Source organism: Strix uralensis, chromosome 27, assembly GCF_047716275.1.
Source record: "Strix uralensis isolate ZFMK-TIS-50842 chromosome 27, bStrUra1, whole genome shotgun sequence".
Lineage (NCBI taxonomy): Eukaryota > Metazoa > Chordata > Aves > Strigiformes > Strigidae > Strix > Strix uralensis.
In genome coordinates, this window is record NC_133998.1 from 2,503,198 (window position 1) to 2,520,944 (window position 17,747).

The following is a 17,747-nucleotide window of genomic DNA, read 5'->3' on the forward strand; positions in this document are numbered from 1 at the left end:
CAGGGGGGCTGAGCAGAGCCGGCGATTCAGCCACGCTGGCTGTGCCTGGTGCGGCAGCAGGCTGACAATCCCCCCTGCTTTTTCCATCTTGTTTCCCAGTGAATTTGGGGCTCTGGCTCCTGACATGCAGTGTCCCCATCCCTGGGCGGAGGCAGTGTGGCAGTCACATCTCACTGGGGAAAAAAGCCCCCAGACTGGGCTCAAGACCAGCCCGGGGACCTTCACAACCACAAAGAGCTTTATCCTGCCCAAACCTCTGCCAGCACCAGCGTGGCCACAGCACCTCTCGCCCACCCCAGTCCCCAGCATTAATGTCACTTCTGCATCCTGAGAGGAAACTGTTGCATCATTTTGTTGTTGTGGCAACTGCAGCCGGAGCATCCCTGGAGAGATTTGGCCCAGGGAGCTGCCGGGACAGATGGAAAGGACAGATGCTGCTCCGTCATGTGGAAGGGAACTCCATGGCGCAACACAGGATTGACCCCGGGAAATTAAAATGGGGCTTGGAAAATTGCATGTGGGCCATTTTGTAAGGAGGGGAAGGGAAAATCTGCGTGGCTGGGGCTGTGTTCATGTTGTCAAATGTCCTGCCTTGCTTCATGGGGCTGTCGAAAGGCTAACGGGGGACTGAGACGTGCAATTCCAGCTGGGGTTAAACAGCTTAACTGCTCCATGAAACGAGCTGTGCAACGGGAACCATTTGCAGAGCCCACGTTTTATTGGTCCTACCACAAAACAGTGAACAGAGCTTGGCCGTGCTCCAGGCTTCAGGGGGAGAGAAGGAAAAACCACGTACCACGAAGGGCACCAGTAACCCCATCCCAGGGGAGCCTGAATTAGGAATAAATAGAAAGATGTGGGCACCCAGAAGGAGGGGAGGTTTTTGCAGGGCTGGGCCGTCAGAGCGGGGAGCTGGTGTCAGAGCAGGGACCTGCCCCCGTCCCCTGGGGGTATGGACCACCAGCACCCTGCCCCGCCATTACGGGGCAAATGCACAAGGCTCTGGTTGGAATATTTAATCTGATGGGAACAGATTTGCCTGTGTTAACCCGCCTTGTGATCTAACTTGTTATTGTCAACTAAATGCGGTCAATATTTGGGATGAGACATCGCTGAAAAGACAAGTTTCCAGAGGAGCCAACGTGCGCCTCGAGCCCCTGTGCCCACCCGGCTCCCAGCCCGTGGCCAAGCACTCGCCCTGCCAGCGCCGCGTTGGCCACGAGGGTTGATGCACCCCCGGGCGCGGCAGCGTGTTACTGCAGGGAGCCGATCCCACACCCCGCGGGGAGTAACGCCGGCGTGGGAGCGAGCTCAGGAGGTGCCTTTGCACGTGGCTTGTGCAGGGCGTGCTCAGAGCATCGCTTGTGCAAGACATCCTTGGTGGATTAACGCCCTCCCGGCATCCCCCTGTGCCTGCAGGAGCCAGGACTCCCGTTCTGTTCACTGCCTGCCCCCGGGGGGGTCCCCGGCTGCTGTGTGGGAGCAGAGGTGGGATGAGGGAGCAATGGGGCAGGAGGGGCTGCTGGCCGGCTGCCCGTCAGCCTCCGCAGGGCCGGGTGCCAGCCATATGCTGTGGCTGGTGCCTGCCAGGGAAACCTCCCTCCTCCGGCGCCCCAAAAGCACGGCCGCGTGCGGGGAGCGGCGCAGCGCTTCCCCATTCCTCCCTCAGTCAAACCTGGTTTACGTGGTGGTGGCCAAAAAAAAAAAAAATTCAGCTCTGAATTGCGCCGGCACGGAGCTGGGAGCTGCAGCCAGCGGGGGAGGCATCAGGGCCAGCAAACCCAGCGGGGACACAGGTACCTCTGCCCCGAAAACCTCCACACCAGCAAAATCCAACAGCTGCTGATTTTGAAGCTGGGTTTATGATTCTGGAGCAGGCGACACTGCAGGTCACTGCCTGATGCCCCTGAAAAATCATCAGCCCCTGGAGCCCCGGCAGTACCCAGCGGGTCCTGCTGCAGTGCAGAGCTGGGCTGTGGGCAAGCAGGTAAAGAAGACCCAAAAAAGCAAAATTTCAGAGCTGTCGAAGGGGGCAGAGTGGCTTCCACCTCTCAGTGGGCTGCTCCCATCCCTCAGGGGCCAGTTCAGCTCACTGAGCCGGCAGAAAACAAGCCACTGCCCTTGCTCGCATCCCTCTCTTCACCCAGATGGAAAACTCAGAGAAATCAGTGAAAAAAGGATCTTCTGGTTAGGGCAGGCGTTTCAAAACTGACTTGCTCTCCGCTACCTGCCAGAAGACATCAGCACTGGCGCTGAAGCTCTGCACAGCAGCCAGATGGCCGGGCACGGGCTGGGTCCGTCCGGGAAACCCTTGTAGCTTCGATTACTCTTTATTAACAGCCCAGGAGCCTGCTTGGGCCACACACGGACTTTGACGACAAACTGATTAAAGGCCAACCTAACGAACTCAAAGAGAATTCTTTAAACGGAGCCTGCTGTGCCTCGGAGAACTCCTGCCATGTCTATTTATTTAAATTTAATGGAATTTTTGTGGTAAGCTAATTAAATATGAATTGATTATTTAAGAGGCAGTCAGAGCAGTTTAAGCACTGCTGACTTGATGATTTTAGTGTTTTCTTTAGAAAAGCGTTCCTAGTTATGTAGCTTTCTGCATGTATGGACGTTTAAGGGGGAAAAAAGGGATACAAAGAGAAGAGTGGCCAAGTTTGGACCCGGACTCAGAGGCGGTTCTGGATGAGGGAGCAACCTGCTGTGGGGACAGGAGCAGGGCACGTCCCAGCCCGAGGTCTCAGCCAACGGCTGCTCATCTCAGCTGAAGGCAGCGACCTGTCAAGAAATACAGGTGCTAAACAATGCACAAAATACCTCACCAGGAAATACCCCGCTCTGGCCTGCGGCGGCTCCGGTACGTGTTCCAGGCACGGTGCATCCCCCTGCCCTCCCACGTCACGCTGTTGGGCAACGGGAGCAGGAGCACAACAGCCGCAGGCTGTGACCCCAACTGTGATGGTGATTTTCAGCTCAAATATTGGACGGCTCCGTGCGTCACTGAGGCAGAGGGAGCAGGACCCTGAAGGACTTTGCAGATGTCTGCTGAGCAGGGGTGGCCTTGCCCGGCCCCAGAGCTGCAGCCCAGCGCAGGAGGAGAGCGGATGCCATCGCACCAAAGCAGGGCCACCGCGGGCTGGTGCCAAAGCCTGGCTCCGTGGCAGGTGGCCCCCCAACCTCCCCAGAATGTTTGTGGCTGACCCACATCCTCTCCTTCAGGATAAAAGGAAGATGAAATTAATAAGCTGGGTGACAATAGCCAGAAGAGACAGATGGCAAAAGCATCCTGCCATGAGCCGTATTTACCTTATCTTTGGCTGAAAAAGTGAGAAACCAAGTGGGGGTGTTACCAGCCCCACTCCTGCATCGCAGGGCAGCAGCTCCCAGCACAACTTCCACTGCCAGTTTGATGGGAAAGGCTGGTTTTCCTTCCAGAAGCCGTCTGGCTCTGCTGCACCCGGCTGCAGGTCAGGCTGTGCCACAGAGCCCGGGCTCACCGATGCCCGACCGGGCCGTGGGTGCCTTCTCGGGACCCTCCTGCCCACAGGGATGCTCGTCCCTGGCAGACGCGGGCTCACTGCTGCTCTCAAATGGAAACCAGCACCCAGTGTGGTGTGGCCGTCCCCAAGCCCCAAGTCCGGCAGCAGGATGCGAGCAGCGAGGGTGCGGGTGCTGCGGAGGTGCTGGGTGCTCCTCCCTCGGGGTCACTCACTGCCGAGCTGGGGGACGGAGAGCCCCGATGCACTGGTGACGTGCTGGTCTGCCATGGGCTGAAAACCACTTAAAAATCACCTGTTGGAAAGAAACTGGGTGCTTTCGAGGGCGACAAGGAGCATGTGCCTGCAGGGCTCTGAACTGACCCGGGGGTGCAGGAGCTTCCCCTGTGAGAGCTCTGGGCGCACCGACACCACCCGGCACCAACATCTTCACCGGAGCAAGGACCCGTCTGGCAGCTGAGACCAGCTCAAGCTGTCGTGATATGGTGGTGGCAGCTCCCTGCTCCTGCTCCCACCCTGTCGCGGACGCTGCCTTTTGGGGCCGGGTATTTCTCAGGAGGGATCGTGGCTGTGCGCCCCAGCGGACCCCCCAGGGCTCTGTGGGCAGGCACACGCCCTGCGAGGGGCTGGTGTCTCTGCGGAGGGTGGCCGAGCCACCGGTGGGTGTTGGGGTGCACCGTTCCCTTGCCAAGGGGCAAGCGTGGGGTGAGGTGAGGTGGCCCCCGTGCCGCTGGCGGGTGGGACCCCTGCATCCCTGCGCCTGCCTGCGTTTCCAGCCCTGCAGGGCTCGGAGGGGATTTGGGGGAGCTGCCCGCAGCAGGGCAGCGCTTCCTCCGGCCTGAATTTTCTCATCCCCACAAGCGGAGAAGCCCCAGGGTCTCTCGGTCCCAGCCTGCCGTGGGGGGGGCTCTGCTAGCAGCAGGGAGGAGTCAGCACTCGCACCCCAGAGCAGGGGGGCAGGGCAGGGTGGCAGGACACCCAGCTGTCCCCAAATAGGGGAAATTAGCACCCAAAAGGCTGTGAGGGGAGAACCTCCGGCCTGATTTTATCGCTCTGCACCTGGTCACTGCTGGGCACCTATAGACATGCAAAGTGATGTCATTCAGCTCGGGGCCATCACAGGACACCACAGAGATGCAGGATGGTGTCACTCAGCTCCCGGCCATCCCCGGCACCTCAGGCTGGGGACAGGGGGACGCCTGCCCTCACCCAGGAGGCCTCTCGGCTCTCTCCGTGCCCAGCACCGGCCGTGCCGGCGGTCAGACAGCCCCAGCCGGGTGCAGAGTGCCGGCCCTGAGATGGTGCTGGGGTGCACTAAGTCCTACTACCAGGTTACACCGTGCCATAAGGTTGTAGTTGCTGGCGCAGCAGCTCCCCAGTCCCTGTTGTGTCTCTCTGCGCCCAGCACTTACATTTTCTGCGCGTGGTGTTTGCAGCTGACGGACCCCTCCACCCGTCCCCGTGGAAGAGGCACCGATGCACACGCAGGGGTGCTGCTGTGGTGCAAGGCCACGGCTCGGCTTCGTTGCGGGGTCCTGATCCCCCATCCTGGCAAAGCTCCTCCTCGGAGCCCCGCAGAGCCCCTCGCACCAGCCCGGCACGCTCGCCCACGTGCAACCTCCGGCTGTGTCACACACACACAACAGCTGCGCCTTGCACTGTGACCCCGCGGCCCTGTGCGAAGCTTGCCCCACGCTCGCCGTGGGAAGCTCGCCCCACGCTCGCCGTGCGGACCCCGCGCCGGCACGTGGGCTCGTTCCGTGGTCTGGGGAGCCGCGCACACCCCGGGGCCACACGGGCCGCTCCGTCCTCGCAGGGTTGTGGCAGCGCCGCGTGCCAGCCTGGCGCGGGGCACATGGCGTGTCCCGGCCTTTGCAGGAACCCCCCCACACCTCCTCACGGCTGCCCCCCCCCTTTACAGCTTCCCCCCCAACCCCCTCCTCACAGCTCCCCCCTTCTTTGCAGGCCCCCCCCCAACACCCCCCTTTGCAGGCCCCTCCTCAACGCCCTCCTCACAGCCTCCCCCTCAACACCCCCCTTTGCAGGCCCCCCCAACCCCCCTCCTCATGGTCCCCCCTTTTCAGCCCCCCAACCCCCTCCTCACGGCCCCCCCCAACACCCCCCTTTGCAGCCCCCCCCCCAAACCCCCTCCCCACAGCCCCCCCCGCCGGCGCGCGCGGGGAGGGCAGCTGAGGACAGGGGGAGGGAGCGCGAGGCCGCGCCCGCCTCCGCCCCCCGCGTCTGGCGCGTCGGTCGGGCCCGGCCCGGCCCGGCCCCGGCGCCTCATTGTGCTTCGCCTCACGCCGGCCCAAGATGGCGGCGGCGCCGGAGAGCCCCGCGAGCCGCTAACGACAATAGAGGGAGGCGAGGGGAGCGGGCGCCCCCGCCGGCACCGGCCTCCCCTCCCCGCCTCTCCCGCCGCCCTCCCTCCCTCCCTTCCCTCCCCCCCCCCGCCCCGCTGCCGCCGCCGCACCTCGCACACGCCCCCGGCCGGGCCCGGCCGCCACACCCCACCCCGGCCGGCCCCTCTAGCATGGTGCGGGGCCGCCGCCGCCTCCTTCTCCGGCTGCCGACATGGGCGAGAGGCTGGAGCTCCGGCTGAAGTCGCCCGTGGGAGCCGAGCCCGCCGTCTACCCCTGGCCGCTGCCCGTCTACGTGAGTATGGCCCCGGCCCGGCACCTGCCCCGCGCCCTGTCAGCGCCGCCCGCGCCCCGGGCCCGGCCACCCGTGGCGGCCCCGCTCAGCCCGGCGGGCCCCCGGCCCCGGCCCGCCGCCCCCGGCCCCTTCCCTTCCCCGCGGCCCGCCGGGGCTCCCCCCGAGCGCTTTCTGTCACTTGTTAATCAATCGCCTAACGCGTGTCCTTCCTGGGAGCGGGAGTCATTGGCGTTATTTATCCGGCAGCGCTTCCCCTGCGGGAGCACCCCCCGAGCCGCGGCTGGAGGGTGAGGGGTGCCGGGCTGGAGCCCGCCGGGCTCCCCAGCCCGGGGTGCTGCTGCTCTCCTGGAAGTCAAATCCCCAATTTCTTTTTATAATTGGTTGACTAAACTTAAGGGCGGGGAGGAGGAGGACTGGTTAATGAAAAGTTTTCGTGTTTTCCTGAGCTCGGCTCGTGTAGCTGGTTAATAACCAGAGCTGCTTCGAGCAGGGTGAAATCAAGAGGGCTTTCTGGCTGATAAACGTCGCTTAAATTATCGCTGGCTTCGGGGGGTCGGGGCCATCCCCCCAGAACCAGTCGCGGGAGTGGAGATAGAGGAGAAGCGTTAGTTGTGGGTAGGGAAGCGGGGCTTTGCCTTCGGTATGTGTCAGTGGGGTTGGTGCCGTTGCCTTCGTTTCCCTCGAGCGGGTGCCCTTGTAGGTTCTCTTTTATTTAGTCTGAACAGAATTCAAGTCAGGTTTGTCAGTTGATGGCAGCCGTAATCCGCATGCTTTCAAATAAAATGTCACTTGTCCCTGTTTAGTTACGTGAGCGGCGTTTTTTTTCTAACTTGCCTGACTTTTTTCCTGCCTCTCCTGAGCCCTGAGTGAGAGATGTGTGACCTTGATAACAATGTCCATGTTCGAATTAGTGAAAATCTCACGAGAGGAGAAAGGCTTGAGAGGGTGGTGGTGTTGTGGTTGTTTTTTTTTTTTGTATGTGTGTAGTGTTTGTACCAATCCTTGAACAAATTTTCACCCTAACTGTAGCACCTCTGAGAAGAGTTTGTAAAAGGAAAAAAAATCTCTCTATTTTACTTGGCCTGAGTACTGTTGATTATTCCTTGTATTTCAGGCTTTGTACGTGTGCTGCTTCGTGGGGAGAACGTGCTGGGACACAAGGCTGGGGCAGCTGATATTGCTGATATTGTTGCTCGCTTGGCAATCGCAACGTGCTTGTGTGTGAATGATTAGAAATACATCGCTTCTGTCAGGGGAGATGGCTGTGTATCTGCTGCCTGCCTTTTGGTGCTGTTGCTGTATCTGTGGTTTCCAAAACATCCTCCATGTATGCTGGCGTGCTGTTTTCATCGCCTGCTCCCGGAGCTGGAGGCTCCAGCACACACTGGTTAATGCAGCCTTTCCTGTTTGGGCAGCTCTGTCATTTGTGTGTGTGTTCGCGGGCGCGCGCTCTGCTTAAATTGACAGAAACTGAAAGTATAACGATGACCAGTTCAGTTTTTTTCATGTCGCCAAAGAGTAACTTGTGTCTCCGAGTGGGCTGGATGAAGTGTTAGCTTAAAGATTACATAGGTTAGGGATTAATCTGGAAGGAAGGAAGGAATGGGTTTAGGTATATTCACAAAACTTCCCACCGGCTTAAAAAAAAAAAAACAAACCACAACCTCCAACCTTCCCCTCCTACCTCCCCCTCCTTAAAATGTGCATTTTAATGCTGTTTGCAGCATGGGAAAGAAGGATTTAGTTAATTTAGGAAAACTTGAGCAGCCAGTTCTGAAGATGACAGAGTACAGAGATTTTCTTTTCCAGTGAATCACGAACGCAACGGGCAGGGGAGCTTATCCACATGTGCTGTCTGCGTGTGTTAAGAAATACCGCAAAACCCGAACATTCTGCCGTTAAACCGGCCTCTTTGCGTTGCAAATTTTTCCACAGTCGTACAGAAGTAGACGGTTCATCTGGAGCCAATCAATATTCTGTCCTGCAGTTTTGGTGGAAAGATCATGCCGCATATTACAGAAGCGTGCGCTTGCGTGCGTGGGCACGCATGCATACACACCCGCGCGCGCCGCTTGCAGCGCTGGCCTTTGCAGCAGCCGATGAACTCTGGAGCTTTAGAAATAAATCCTCCTCTCTGTCCATGGCAGCGTTTGGCCTGCTAACATTGTACTCTGCTGAACTGTAGACTTTCTTTCCCTCGTTGGCTCAGCCTTGAGTTGGCAGCAGGGTATATGTACCGTTGTGGTTTTAGAGCTCAGCTCTGTTTGACGTAAGCAGAACATTTCTTAGTTTCACCACTCTTTCTGCTGCTTGGTTCCTAGGAAGCAAGGTGGGATACCTGGGGGGAAGAAAAAATATGCTTCAAGTAGTTTTATTTAGCAGCGTTCTTGCTGCTTCCTGTTGTATGCTGTGAGATATATTTTCCAAAGAGAGCTGGAGAGAAAGGGGAGGGGAGACTCACAGTCCTTGCTAATTATTTTTGGTGTGAGCGCCAGGAATGGCAGGGAATCATCTTTCCCAACATCAGAGGCTGAGTGGTATTGTAGACCTTCTGCTTGAAGAGCACTGCTGCGTGATGTAACCTTGTATTGAGTAACTTGGCTATTTTTATGCTCTTACTACATCTTAAATTAGTGGCGTCAGTATTGCTGCGTAAAAGGCTAAGGGTCTAATCTCCCGTATTAATGGATGTCTGGATTAATAACGTGTCTATTTATTGCAGGACTGCTGCTTATTTCATGTGTACTAGGAAAAGTGGGGGTCTCTTCAGACTGCTGAGTTTGCATAATAGCTCAGCTGACAACCGGGTGCTTGTTGGGATGCTAAAAGAGCCTGGGAGGGTGATGTGAAACATGTATTTCCCTACGAGTCTAATTAGGGCCGTGGGAGGAGAGAGCATTGGTGTTGCAGATACAGCCTCCCACTGGCTTACATACAAAACTGAAAGTATGACTCTTTCCCCCGCCTTCTGCTTTTCTCAAAGGAAAGGCCACGGTTTCCTAATGAATACATGGTGAGCAGTTCTGTCCGTAGCACACTGTGATGAGTAAGTTGAATAGTGCATGGTGAGTAATCTCTCCTCATGACTCACAAAATATTTTCTGATGTTGACCTCTGTTTTTATGAGTGCCCTGCTTAATCAGAGCTGAAGTGAGTTTATTCTTTTGTATGCCGTTTAACTTCTCGACTCCCACATACCTGCCCCATTTTTTCTTGCGTTAGGTTGTCAGAGACCGGTGATACTGCATTAAAAATTTTAATTTTGGTATCGGGTGAGATACAGGCCTGGATAAAGGAAGTATGTTATGTGCTCAAATGGGTGAGGAAGTGGATAGTTAATGGGTCTAGGTGTTCTTAAATAGACGAATGCCGATAGGGAATGGCATTTGCAGCCATACTTCGAGTATTGATATGCATGACTTGGTACTTCTTACTTATCGGTCGATCTGATGGGCACAAAGGGTGAAGTCCCCTTGTAGTTACAAGACGTGCAGGTGTTTAGGTTTATTGCAGAGAATTGCCCTTAAATTGGTTCATTCTCTTGTCTCTGAATTTTACTGTAGTTAAATCTGAATATTTATTGGGTTTGAACACGGTGATTTTTCATACCATGGTAAGTTCTGCCTGTGAGGTGTATGAGGTTGTACTTTGAACTCCTCTTGACAACAGTTCCTGCTTGAGGAGTCCAAAGGTGTGTGGGGTGGTTAGTTTTAGGTTTTTTTGAAATCTGGATGAGTTCCACAATCTGGCAGAGTTATGCTGATACATCTCTGGCACCAGTGAGGGATTGCTTGCATACAGAACTGAGCAACAGGAGGCTTCAGAGCTGCTGAAGCTGATTATTGTCACCAAAATCGACGTTTGCTAAACTGCACCCCATTGCAATGTGGAAAAGCCTGTTTTCTGGCAGCACGTGCATCAATAAGAGGACACTGTGGTTCTTTTATCTCCTCTCCTTTAGGCTTGCACTGACCGGGTTTGCAGTGTGATCAAAGTAAGTGTCAGTGTTGACACGGGGTGGGGGGGGGACGGGGAGGCACAGCCAGGTGATGAGAGGAGGAGGGTGGGACTGGTGTTGACTTTGAGTGGCTTCCCCTGTCGTGGCACTGTGTCCTTCACCCGGATGGCTGCAAATGACTTGCTGTCATGTTAAATAGTGTGCAAGTCCTTTCAAGTTTCAGAATTAGACATCTGCCTGCCTTGCCTTGCTCTTTTCGCCTGGTAGGCCTTCCCGTTGTTTGCCTGCTGAATACCGTTCCCCCAAAAGATGACTGCAAACCTCTGTGTCTGCCAGGTTTTTGTGTGTGGTGTTCCACCCGCCCTCCCTGTTTGACTTGTAAGGGCTGGGCATTTGTGTTGTGATAGTGCCTGGGAACTTCTCCTGCAGCCCAGGCCGCTGACGGGCAAGGCACTGTGGGTCCCAGTGGGGTTACGCCTTGGGTATCTTTTACCAATTTTGTTCCCATCTTCCAGCCTGGAAATCTCAGACTCTGTCCCAGGAGAGGACAGTCCCGGTTGTGCCGTTGTGCAAATCTTACCAGGGTGAGGTACCTCTGCCATGAGCTGCTGAAGCTTAAGCCTCCAAATTAGCAACTGTGACGATAAGTCTGGCTTGAATAATTCATTGATTTGCCTGTGTTCCTCCTCTTTGCTGCTGACTTTCCACTCAGTTGTAAGGGCAAAAAATTCTCGTTGGTTAATTGAGTATTGTCAGAGCATCACTCTGCAGCTGTTTGAGAGGTTTGTGTGTGTCTGGTGCTGAGGAGCAATGGGATACAAGCTTGACAATACTGGACTTTGTACAGGTGGAAGGGTGCAGAGCATGTGTCTGATGTGGGTTTTGTTTCTTTTTTTTTTCCACCGGTCGGTGATACAGCTGATACCATTCTGTCACCAAAGGAATGTGCTGTGCATGAAAAGCTCAAGGGCAGGCAGTGATAATGAAAATCACAGCCCAGCAGGGAGTGTCACCTTTGAAATTAAAGATCAACGGTAGAGATGAATAACAAACCTTGTTTAAGAATTTAGTGCTTTTTTTGTGCGTGTCACTCAGCTTTACTGGGAATAGTTTTTCTGATGACTAGCTTTGACATCTCAGACAGCGAGGTAGGTGTGGGAGCAGTTGCTGAAGTTGGGTGCCATAGCACAGTATGGTGCGATCAAATCAGGAAGGTCCTAAATTTGGACCTAAATTGGTGCCTTTGTTGCAGCTAATCTGCTGGAGCTGCAGGCCGCTGCTGAGGGGTGGTCCTGTGCCTCCTTTCCCCCAGCCACTTGCTGTTTCCCCTGCACAGATCCAGCCCTGCCTTACTACATAACTCCGTCACGCTCCGGCAGGATGAGCTGCTGGAAAACAGTTTCACGTTTTGCACGTGCGTGTGGGTTTTCCCTTGCATCAGTTTTTGCTGGAGGGAGATGGTGGGGTGCCGGGGTGGGGGGTGGGCATGGTGAAGCTGCCCCTTCAGCCTCTGTCTGCAGTTCCGAAGCGTGGTGGCAGACCCTCTGTTGTGAAGCTGTGTGTGGGGTGGCTCTGTGAACTGGATCGCTGAAAATATCTGGGCTGGAAAAAAATGTTCCAGTGTTTTCACAGCCGGCACCCCCCTCCGCCCTGATCTGTAATCTGACTCATGCTGCCTTCCCAGGGCAGCGGTGCCGGTACAAAGGAGGGGGTGGCGAGCAGAGGAAACTGTTGAGCTGACTTTGCCAGGCAAAACCTCCTCACACCCTGAGTAATCACCCAGAAATTCGGCAGCGGTGGCAGAGGTTAGGGGATTTTCTCTGATTTAATAGATGCTGTTGATGCAGCTTGTTGGGAAATGTTTGTGGGGATGACTAATTACTTATAGAAATTGCTGTAGTGAAGAAAAGGTTTGAAAACTTTAGCAGACTTCCTATTTCTCCTCACCTCTCTGTCCTCCTCAGTTCTAAAAAAAAAAAAAAAAAAAAGTGGAGTGGGGAGAGTGAATAGTGTAAAACTGGGAAATAATTGACCCTGTCATTTCAAAAGTACTTGGGTTTCTCCAGTGCCCAGCAAATAAACAGAAGCAAATGACAGAGTTGGCACAGTTGCATCATTTTTTCTATATTTTTCTGCTCTAACGAATGCCAAAGGGAACCCAGCAATGTGCTGTTGGGAGGTGAGTTGGCCTCACAAGGCGAGGAAGACCATAACCGTGCAGCGTTTAATTGTGCAGCACGTGGTTATTACAGAATAGCAGTTTTCTTCTGGGCTTTACCCTTTGAAGTATAACTTGCCATGAGTGACAATTGGTACTTGTTCAGTTTTCAGACTGGCTTTTGTTCAAAGCTCTGACCCGTTGGATACAATATAAATCATGAGTTCAGTTAATGTACACTTTTTTCCTAGTATTTCTGTGTGAAAAGTAAAAGTTGTTATCTTGTATTGCATCTTACAACTACAGTAGTCTTTTTATTTTTTCATATTAACTGAATTATCTCAAGGGTAACTGTTGAAAGACAGATTAGCTGTTCAAGATTGCCTTTTTTTTTCTTCTTTTTTTTTTTTCTTTTTTTTTTTTTTTTTCTATCAGCAGATGGGCGAGGATTAATGTTCCTGTCCTGGCTAAAGTTCCAGCTCAGGCAATTCAAATTTATCTACCTAAAATTCACCCATCAGTTACAGTCGGACACAGTATTGAAAGCTTTTAGTGTGCCAAGGGAAATCCATGCCACCACATGCAACTCCAACTCTTGTCCTTCATGGCAGCCTTAATATATATGGAGATGATTATCCTTTCAAGTCTCAGATATGTGACTGAATTGTGTTTCTCCTGGGAATTTAGGCAAAATATCTTACCCCTTGGTATGCAAGATTTATGGGAAATTTAATCACCCTTCTCCCCAGACATCCATATGTCTACTTTTGTACTCTTCCTTCTTTCTTTTTTCCCCTTTCATACTGCCTTGCTTTTTTTCTTCCTGCTTTGAGTTAACCTTTGACTGTCTGATTAAAGCTTTTTACTGTAATGATCAAGACAAGGACCAGAGGTGGGGTGCTTTTTTTTTCCCTTACAGTATATTTATCAGAGATTGATAAAGTATCTTAATTTATTTAAAATATTTTTGTTTAATTTATTTTCTCCTTCCTAACAGAAGGATCCACAGAAGCAGGAGAAGTTCATACTAGGAATTGTGAACATAATCATAGAATGGTTTGGGTTGGAAAGGACCCTAAAGCTCATCTAGTTCCAACCCCCTGCCATGGGCAGGGACACCTTCCACTAGCCCAGGTTGCCCAAAGCCCCGTCCAACCTGGCCTTGAACCCTTCCAGGGAGGGGGCAGCCACAGCTTCTCTGGGCAGCCTGTGCCAGGGCCTCACCACCTTCACAGGGAAGAATTTCTTCCTTATATCTAATCTAAATCTCCCCTCTTGCAGTTTAAAACCATTACCCCTCGTCCTATCCCTACCCCCCTGATCAAGAGTCCCTCCCCCCTTTCCTGTAGCCCCTTTCAGTCCTGGGAGGCCGCTCTAAGGTCTCCCCGGAGCCTTCTCTTCTCCAGCTGAACCTCCCCAACTCTCTCAGCCTGTCCTCACAGGGGGGTGCTCCAGCCCCTGAGCATCTTCGTGGCCTCCTCTGGCCCCGCTTGAGTGTCCGTGTCCTTCTGATGTTGGTGCCCCCAGAGCTGGACCCAGCACTGCAGGGGGGTCTCACGAGAGCAGAACAGAGGGGGAGAATCCCCCTGCTCGCCCTGCTGCCCACACTGCTCTGGGTGCAGCCCAGGACATGGTTGGCTTCTCTGGGCTGTGAGCGCACGTTGCTGGGTAATGTTGAGCTTCTCGTCAACCAACACCCCTAAGTCCTTCTCAGGGCTACTCTCAATCCATTCTCCATATATTGACTTTTGTAGTAAATCCATATATTTACTTTTGTAGTAAATATATGGGATAAGACAAAACTAGCTCTGAAGAGGAACAAGAAATAAAACTGAATATACGATGATATTGGCCACATGCTGCTATAGATATCAAATTGAGTAGGTACTATTTTTAGAGCATAGGAAGACGGTGAGTATATTTTACAGCAGGAAATGATGGCTTCATAGATATGAACAGATCTATGAATAACGAAAAAGTTCCTGTTCTGGGTGTTTTGTTTTGTTTCATGAGTGAATGAGAGTTTCCTAAAAATCTACACTGAAAAAACTTCTTAGTGTAAGATGAAAAATCTAAGGAACTCTTGAAGACAACTAAATGAAGCATTGGAAACTTTAAAAAACAAAACACTATGGGAAGTTTTGAGTAAGTTTCTTAGTAAAAATTAACGGGTTTTAATACTGTTTCTGCAATGGAGAAACTTTCTGATATTTTCTGTATAATGTGAAGGGCAGTTTCCAGAGGTTTAGGCATGTCATTTACTTCTAAGAGCTCAGCAATATTACTAGTTTTTGACGGTACATGCTTTGGAAATTCTAAAAAGTTTGAGCTTTTAAGACTGCTTTTTCATTCCTCAGCTGGATTTCCATTGGGTTGCAGGTGATCCTCGCTTGTTTTCATATCTTTTGGCAACAAAGCCCTTTGGTTCTGAGAGATCAGGTGCTGGCGCAGGGCGGCCGCTGACCCTCTGAAACTGGGGATTGGAGTCTGCGTTCATCTGGCTTTGGCTTTGTGCCTGCTTACTAGAACATATAGTCATTTGCAACATGTGAAGAATACATGGTAATATTGTAGGTCATTTAAAAGTCTTTAAAATGGAAACTTTTAAAAAATGGTTGGCACTTGGTAATTCATGTATACTGTTCAGAATCTGCACTGGGTGGAGCTTGTGTCACTGTTCCTCAGCACAAGTGGAAGCTTACAGGGGGAAAACTGCAACCATTCATATTTTTCTTTTGTATGTCACAAAACATCTTTTTTTAGGAGCTCAGTGGGCTTCAGAAAGAGTACAAGGTTTTATTGTTAACTTCTGTTGTGTGCAGAATATATCTATGCATGTTAGGTAGGAGCAGAATTTCTGAGCCGTCCAAGACTGAGTTATCTTTACAGAATGTAAAGTGGTGGTTTAGGATGTCATTGTCTTACCAGTGGCCCGCAGGATGCTTCCCTCTGGCCTGCCAGTTTTCCTTGCAGGAGGTGGGGATCCGCTGTGCAGACAGCAAATGCTGACCAAAGAGCTCGGCTGTGCCATGAGCTTCCTCCCAGCACCCACCAAGGGTGTGGGAAGACTGTAAACTTGAGAAAGAGATGGTTGCCACTTTCGGCAACAGCAATTTTGGGTCTGGGTATTCATTTCTATCAGCAATAACCCTTTGCTTAAGTTTCAAATAAAACTTTGTTCCTGGTAGTGTGGATGTGTATGGCTGTTTTCTTTTCTGCTCCCCTCCCCTCTCCAGTTACTGCTGCACAGGAGGGTTATTTCTTTATTAACCCAGGCTGTGGTTCACGGGTAGGTGAAAGTTTGAAACTGGTACGTCTGTGAGTAGAAATAACTCCTGCCATCTCTGCTTGCTGTTGTGTCTAAGCTGCCCTCACCCTTGTAACAGTGTGTTTGTACACTGGTGTGGTGAATTGGTCTGGTTGAAAAGTAACTAAGGCAAAACACCAAAAAGGTGGAGTTTTAGCTTAAGCCTTCCTTGACTTTGCAGTGTGCGTGCACAGGCGCCGCTGGCCCAAAGCAAGAGGAGGCTTTGGGCAAGGCAGGTGGCTGTGTTGGTTTAAACTGTTTGTGAAATGATGGTAGGGCTGCCTGCCTTGTTGACTCGAGCGAAAGCCCAGCAGCCTGCTCTGTCCCAGAATAAGCAAACACTGGGCTCCTTTGCGTGTACGCGCGGTGCTGGGATCGCTGCAGCATCCACGTGCTCCCTCCAGCTGTCGTGTTGTGGGAACGGTTTATCATTGCCTAAAACTTAACTGAAAGGGCAATAGGATACACCAGTGCAAGGTACCTTTTTACCAAAACAGTTGCGTTCCCCTATATATTCCAGTATAAACATTTTTGATTTTTTTTTTTTTTGTGTGTCTTTTTGCATAATAGAACTACTACTTTCTTAGTAGAACTACTACTTTCTTATGTCAGGGCTATGTCTAGTTTACTGAGACTAAAGCCAGTAGGTCATCCTGCTGTAACTGTCCCGTGTGTGTATTGCCTTAGACACCCCTGCAGAGTGATTGCATGTTAATATATTTACACAGCCCCTCCTATGCGCTATCATGGGAACCATTCCCGCGTGCAGTGTCTGTAGCAACAGTTGGAATTGCTATGTGGAAAGGCAAAACAGTTTTACTGTGGTTTAAGTAGCTGCAATGAATGTGTGAGTCCCTGTTGCAGCCAGATCCCCAACCGTCTTGTCCACAAATTCTGGATCACCTGTACTCATGCTATGAGGATTACCAGGAGCAGCTTGGATTTTCTTTTCTAATGCCTATTTCCTTTGTTAACTCGTAGTTTTATTATATTTTGGATCTTGGGCCAAACTTTTTTTTTTTTTTCCCCCTTTATGTAGCTGTTAAGGAGGCCGTAATGCCCTCTGTGTTTTCCATTTAGTTTTGTGTGACAGTAAACTTACTAACTCCTGAAACTACATCAGACTGTCTGCTCTCGTGCTGTGTGGGAGCTGGGTTTCAAAATGCGGACTTGGTAGCTCTTGCTTCCCTCGCCGCTTCTCTGAGGCTGGAAGGAAAAGAACGGACACAAGCTGTTCTCTGCAGGAGATGTCTTTTTATACATACTGAAATATATGTATACTTGTGAGTGTCCTTATACTTTCTTGATTAAGGGAACAACAGTAATTGGATGCTTCAAAAAAGACTTTTGGTCTTTGTCTCACTGGGTAAGAAAACTTGTGCTTTGGTTGTTGCTGTGGAAACTAAATGACAATCTTGATTTGGGATAAAATCTGGTAGTATTAAAAGAAGTCTAGCTATATGATATGAACTACTGCACAGAGCAGACTTTTCCTTACTCAGAGTGCAAGCAGCATTTGAGCACGAGGCAAAGGCCTTAAAATATGAAGTGACTGAAGGCACTAGCTGGCAGGACTTGGGAGCTTGAGATCTTTCCTTTTGTTCAGCTGGCCTGCAGGCAGCTCTTTGCTGCTGTAGCAGCTGGAAGTACTTTGGTTTTGGCTTTTCATAGGCTCTTGTCAACCACTGTTTGCAGGTGTATTGAGTATGGACATGCTTTGGACATAGAATGTACTGGTGAATCTTTCTAGACAAGGTGTAAATTAGGTTAAACCCTGTGGGAGGAGGAATGCAAACTTCTGACGGGCTGAAGGCAGTGGTTTTCAGAGGGCATCTGTGTGCCACGCCGAATGCTGGATGCTTTCCTGGTGCCTGTGGGGAAGCTGCAGCTGCAGTGGCTCACATTGCCTTGCTTGGTGTCTAGAGAAATGCTTATCATCCTCCACAGATGGAGGAAACCTAGGGGACATTAAAGAGGCACTTGTCCCACTAGCCTTCTGCAAGATTGATTGGCTTTTCCTAATCCATCTTTTTGATCTCTGCTAACCATCTTGTCTCCAGCTGTAACATCCTCTCGTTTGAATTTATGGACCACTGCCTGGGGAGAGAGCTGCCACTGCAGGCAACCAAGCTGTTCTTTAGAACCAGGGGCTAGTGAGGCTGA

General features: G+C 51.9%; 1 protein-coding gene across 10 annotated transcripts in view; it reads left to right on the plus strand.

Moving 5' to 3' along the window:
- The first annotated feature begins 5,959 nt into the window (after positions 1–5,959).
- Positions 5,960–17,747, plus strand: part of DOT1L (DOT1 like histone lysine methyltransferase) — a 78,278-nt gene continuing 66,490 nt past the window's right edge. For 7 of the 10 annotated variants that reach the window (XM_074851866.1, XM_074851867.1, XM_074851871.1 and 4 more), the window contains exon 1: positions 5,960–6,161. In XM_074851866.1, coding sequence (XP_074707967.1) covers positions 6,081–6,161 — 81 coding nt within the window. In that variant the 5' untranslated portion in view covers positions 5,960–6,080. The remainder of the gene's footprint in view (positions 6,162–17,747) is intronic. The other 3 variants (XR_012626577.1, XM_074851873.1, XM_074851874.1) reach the window with 1 other exon arrangement.